The sequence below is a fragment of the Rhagoletis zephyria genome, unplaced genomic scaffold, assembly GCF_001687245.7.
Source record: "Rhagoletis zephyria isolate East Lansing unplaced genomic scaffold, Rhagoletis_zephyria_1.1 Rzeph_scaffold_04472, whole genome shotgun sequence".
Lineage (NCBI taxonomy): Eukaryota > Metazoa > Arthropoda > Insecta > Diptera > Tephritidae > Rhagoletis > Rhagoletis zephyria.
Genome location: NW_016161555.1, coordinates 232 through 6,290, shown reverse-complemented (window position 1 = coordinate 6,290; position 6,059 = coordinate 232). Strand labels below are relative to the sequence as shown.

The 6,059-nt window shown below is 34.1% G+C and overlaps 1 protein-coding gene across 2 annotated transcripts; it reads left to right on the top strand.

Moving 5' to 3' along the window:
• The first annotated feature begins 4,178 nt into the window (after positions 1–4,178).
• LOC108370764 (heterogeneous nuclear ribonucleoprotein A/B-like) lies at positions 4,179–5,647 on the top strand. 2 transcript variants are annotated; one of them, XM_017626160.1, is made up of 2 exons: positions 4,179–4,403; positions 4,469–5,647. In XM_017626160.1, exon 2 carries the CDS (start codon positions 4,772–4,774, stop codon positions 5,516–5,518), a length of 747 nt encoding a protein of 248 aa, XP_017481649.1. In that variant the 5' UTR covers positions 4,179–4,403; positions 4,469–4,771; the 3' UTR covers positions 5,519–5,647. The 2 variants fall into 2 exon arrangements, with proteins under 2 accessions (XP_017481649.1, XP_017481650.1); XM_017626161.1 differs by having other exon boundaries at positions 4,182–4,403; positions 4,469–4,976.
• The last annotated feature ends 412 nt before the right edge of the window (positions 5,648–6,059 follow it).

Genomic DNA, 6,059 nt, shown 5'->3' with positions numbered 1-6,059 from the left:
GAGCTGAAAATTGTGGCATATCGTAATCTTTATATAGAAAAGTCGAGCTTAATTTCTTTCGTTTTGGTCGTTAATTACTTAATGAAGTTCTAATTTAAAATTTAAATTTAAAGCATTAAATGATTGCCACACAACAAAATGACTGTTAAACAAATTGGAATTCTAAGATAGTCTAAGATATTCTTTAACTATTTCGTTAAGACGAAAAAAAAATATTATGAAGATAGGGTCTGTATTACCGTTGTGCTATTGAAGTCGAAAGTGAAAGATTGCTCGTTTCTAAGCGAATGAAATAAACTTATAGGGTTTTCTCTCCTAGAACAAGTCGCCATCATCTCAAAATAAAATTTCGATTCGGTCACTGATGCTGTGATTCTCAGATCCAGACTGTGTTGGACCCGGTAAGAAAGTGAATTATTGTGACATGCAATAAATACATATGTACATATCGGAAGATGGAATACTATCGTGTAGCAAAAGTGCAGCAAAAAAGTGTATGGGGTTTAAAGAACTAGGTAGTGACACTTTTTCCGCCTTAACGCTTTATTCAGAGATGTAGGGCTTTTTATATTAACTTAACGATCACTAATGGATAATGGTTCATCATTTTTTCATGTAACGAAACTGTTTTATAAAAATTGTTAACATAGTCAATGTAAACAATTCAAATTTTGGACCGAAAGTGGGTTAAACTGACCGGAAGTCCATTTTTTTAATTACACATGATTCTGATTTTGCGGACAAAAGTACGCAACTTTTATTTGAAACTTTTTTCTTGGAAGTATCTTTTTCAACCTCTAAATGATCTTAGAACTTTAACTCGTCCTGGACTCCTGTTGAAGTGTTGAAAAAGGTTTTTCTGAGAAAAAAGATGCAAACAAAAGTTGCGTATTTTTGTCCACAGAATCTGAATCTGTAGTAAAAACATACATGTCTTATTTAAAAAAATGGACTTCCGGTCAGTTTAAACCGGAAAAAGTTTCCGACAAAACGTATGTATATTAATGCGAAGAATCCGAATCTGTCGGTAATACCACCAAAAGATAGAGGATCCCCGATTTAGTAGGGATAGGTGGTAAAATTTTTGCAGTTTTCAATAAAAAACATTTCCCACCATTTTAGAGGGAGGGACGGGTGGTTGGTCTAGGACACCCTGTATAATTTCAAGCATATTTTTAAAATTTTTTAATTAATACTTCCACAATAGTTCCTTAATCAACCCGAGAGGACATGTCAAACACTAAAACACTTTGTTTTGTTTATTTAATATTACGAAAGGCTTTTTTAAAGGAGGAAAAGAATTTGTTATAAAAGTTCAATTTAGGTCGGTGTTATGCAGAAATTTTGTTTGGCAAACTGCGTGCAATTGTTGTTGCAGCAAACTCGGAGAGAGCGAGTTTGGCGACTCTCACAGCAAACTAATTTTGTTTGGTCAAACTGCAGCAAATTCGGTGTTGTCATATACAAAAATTTTAGACAATTGTTGCTATACACAAAAATTCCCGTGATACCGAAAGGCAGATAACTGAATTTATGCTGTAGGAGCTTCAAAGATTAGGGCAGAGTTAATTGTCTATAGGATATCATCAAAAATATATTAATTCTCATTTCGTGTTGGCAATAGCCATGAACACCATAATGAACGTGCAACCCTGTGCCAAACTCGACATAACCACCTCCGAGCAAACTAAGCAGCCGCCATTTAATTTGGCAAACAAAAGTTTGTCTGCATAATACCGACCTTAATAATTTAATGTTCATCATACGCCCTGTCAGACCAATTAAAAACTGTTCTACGACTGCTAATCGCCAGGAGATACAAAAATTATTCGACTAGAAAACATATCATTTTGCACCCTTACAAAGCCACTGTGCTTTTTACATGAATTTATTTTTTCGATGTCCTTGGGATAAAGAAAAGGATAAAGGCAAGATAAAAATAAAAACAAAAACAAAGATGCGTAAAGGTAAATGCAAAAATTAAGATTGGGGTAAATTTAAACACTCTTTTATATAAGACGATGAAAGGGAATGTGAAGATGAAGAAAATGATAAACATAAAAGTAAAAAAAAAATATAAATATTAAAAAAAAGATGAGGATGAGGATACCGATAAAAGTAAAGACGAAGATAGAGGAAGAAAGATTAAAATAAAGGTACATAATTATAGAGAAAGGGATATAGATATAGACATAGACTAAATCTGGTAACTATTTCAGGATTTTAGAGATTTTCGGGATTCTCGGAACTTATCGATATAATAATCGATATTTTTTATCGGGTTTGTTAACGATATTTTTATCAATTTTGTTATCGATATTTTTATAGATATAATTTACCGATATCGATATTTTTATCGTACTTGTTATCGATACTGCTGTCGTTATTTTTATCGATATTTTTATAGATTTTCTTAATGATATTTTATCGATTTTATTATCGTTTTTTTTCGGTTTTCGATTTTGTTATCGATTTTTCTATTGATATTTTTAACGAACTTGTTATCGATATTTTGATGGATGTTACTAGTTCACATTGTAATAAAAGCGAGTTTTTAGTTTTTTTAAACTATAATTTTATTTTCTTCTTTCTAGTCTCGATAAGGGGCAACAAAGATTCTTTTTTTCTCGTTTATATAAAGCAGTGGATAAAAATATACGTATATGCGAAAGGCAAATTTATCTGTTTAAATAAACACCACTAATATTTCATCAACAAATATAAATATGCAACATTTTTATTGTAATATTTTTTCTACAACTTTTTATAAAAATATGGTTTATTCCACAACAAAAGACATAAAAATATAATTTCTAAACTTTGTGCAATACTCTCGAAAATTCAGCAAATTTTCATGTAAATTTTCAACCTTTTAATCAGAATTTGTAGAATTTTTGTGAGTATGCAGATTTGTAGCTCAATCAATACTTCTCTAAGTAGCTACGCATTACCGTTGATTTTTGGCAATTTTTTTCACGCAGTCTTTTCCATACAAAAAAAATTTCGAAAATACTTTATGTGGAAAAAATGCAAAACAATGCATTTTATCTACTATAAGGTTATTTCCCTAACAATCCGGACCGGATCCGGTTATTAGAGAATAAGCGAAAAGTTTGCTCACAAAAATGGAACGTAGTCCAGAAGTATTTCGTGCCCAGAATTTGAGAAACAGCTAGTTCACGTTGTGTTTGTTTTTGTCACTTAAATGCAAATACATAGTTGGTAATTGAATTATGGTTTCACAAATTTGATTTTAAGTATATAAATATTGAAAATACATCGACAGGCCATTCACTATTCCTTAACAGCACCAAGTAAATGCAGGCGACATTTAAACACAAAATAGCTGATATGCACTTTGACACTTTATCCATTTTTACCCGGAGATAAAAGTCCAGGCTGTTTCGGGCAGGAAGAAGAAGACAGTTACGATTCAAACAAGAATGATAGAATACATAGAATATTTCTCTCAATCGTGCGATTCAATACGTTCCAATTTTCGCTCTCTATTACCCATTTTGTCGAGTAAGGCATTGATTTCTGGGCTGTTTTGGGAACCCGGGGGATACCGCGTTGCGTACGAGAAAGAACCGATTATTAGATTATTTAGCTCTTTCTTCGACCGATTTAAGCGAAGCGCACATTGGCGCGATTCTGTCGTTGCGAATCCGCAAGCCCAAAAATTACAACAATGCTACCCATACATTTTAATGCGCTAGCGCATACTTGCACGATTCTGTCGCTGCGAATTTTTCGAACATTCAATGTTCCTCTCTATTGACGCGCTCGAAACGCGGCTTGCAGCGTTTTGAAGGCGTCAAAGAAGAAGAAAGGTGTCACAGCAATAAAGGCAAAGAAAAAAAAACGTGTAATGTACAAAAACTAATAAAAACGTTCGTAATAATAGTATTTTGTACGATTTGGGCACGCCGAGTGCGAAAATACACGAAATAAAGGGAAAATTGAGTGAATTGTACATCGGAAATCGACGCGAAAAAATCGCTCAAGTGTGCGCACGTTTGCGGATTCGAAGTTAACAGCCGAATTCGCAACGTATTCGCAACGATGGAATCGCGCTAATGTGCGCTTCGCTTTAGCTTCAAACGAAATTTGTTTGGCAACGCTAAACACCACCTTGACAAAATTCGCCCTGGGTCAGAACATTCGAATTTCGAATTCGAACAATCCCGAAACAGCTGTTTGATTTGTCACACTGCGCCTTGTTTTTAAGCAGGCTGAAATTATTTCTACTTAGCAAAAAATTGGACAAAGATTTACGCAACAAATATAAACAAGAGTGTGGAGTTTTTATATTCAATAAGCACCGTTTTAAGCAAATGGCCACAGCAAACAAATTGGGCAAAAGCCTGCAAAAAATTTTCGTGGGAAATCTACCGTGGACGGTAACTAAAAATGAATAACAATCGGTCTGAATTTTAAAAGCTAAAAATCTTATGCATGAATCTAGGTGGGCCATCAGGAGTTGCGTGCTTATTTCAAGGAATTTGGACGCGTCGTCTCCGCTAACGTAATATTCGATAAAAATACCGGCTGTTCACGTGGCTACGGTTTCGTTTTATTCGATGACATTACGCCAATAGAGAAGATTGAAAGTGAACAAAAACACGTGCTCGAGGGCAATTATCTAAACATTCGGAAGTCATAGACATTTATCTCGATTCTTGATATAAATTTTAAGACATTAAACATACAAAAATTCATAAGTAAATAATCTTAACCCGGCGAAAGAAGACTAAAATATTATTTGACTATGTCAACATCAGATTTTTCGGACAGTGACATGGATATTGATCCCATTGATGAAGTGTTTTCCGAAGCAGCTGAACATTTGCAAAAGATTCATAACTCTATCGACTCTACCGATCTTTTAGAAATTTATGGTTTATATAAGCAGGCAACTTGTGGGCGCTGCAATACTCAGAAACCTAGTGTATTTAATATGCAAAGTCGCAGCAAATGGTGTGCATGGAATGATTTGGGAGAAATGCCTAGCGAAGAAGCAAAGCGTTTATATATTGAAAAGGTTCAAAAATTAGACTCGACTTGGCAGCCAAAGCAAAAACTTGGCGATAAACAGAAATCTTCACCTGGCTGGGTAGTACATTCTATTCCTCAGCGGCTGGAGGAAGCAGATCAAAAAGAACATGAAAAAAATGCTTTCGATTATATTAAAGAAGGCAATCTTATACAACTTCAAAATGCTCTCTCTTCGGAAATTATGGAGATACTTGACGAAAACGGAATGGGACTGATACATTGGGCAGCTGACCGTAATGCAGTAGATATATTAAAACATCTTATTGAAAACGGATTAGATGTTAATTTTCGTGATTCAGAGCAGCAGACGGCCTTACATTATGCAGCCAGTTGTGGTCATATCGAATGTATTCGAATTTTACTCAATGCTAATGCTGATCCTTCTATCAAAGATGCTGACGGCCAATCGTGCCTTGATGTGGCCGATAATTCAGATATCTGTGAATTGCTAAAATCTTGATTAAAATTCAAGTTTTTGCTTACCTACAATTTTCACAAATAAAGCTAAAACTAGTTTTCTTTTGTACAAAACTTAAATGTCGGGATTAATTATATCAAATAAAATTTCTTAAATTATAGAAGTTTCAATTGAAAAATGTCTTAAAACTGAACGCAATATCAGAGGTGTTTTTGTTGAAATTACAAAATATCGTAGAATTTGCAAATGAAGTACTTTTTGAACCATACTCAACGGTTTTCGAGTACATCCCAGCAATCATTTGGAGCCATAAATAAGTATTTAAAGAGTCCTATCTCGGAGCCTTTACGCTCATAATGACCTAATTTAAGAGTCCAAAATGAAGATTGACTTTGTTCTTTGACTCTTATTGAGCTTACTTTAGAGCTATGTTTGCAAGAGCATTCATTTCAAATACTCTACCCACATACATACCTCTGCGCATATATACATATCGTCGTTTAAAGTGCAAAACCGCGTATCAACAAAATGCAAAACCACGTACGTGAAGTCGTAGAAATTATTTTCTAGAGTGTAAAAACAC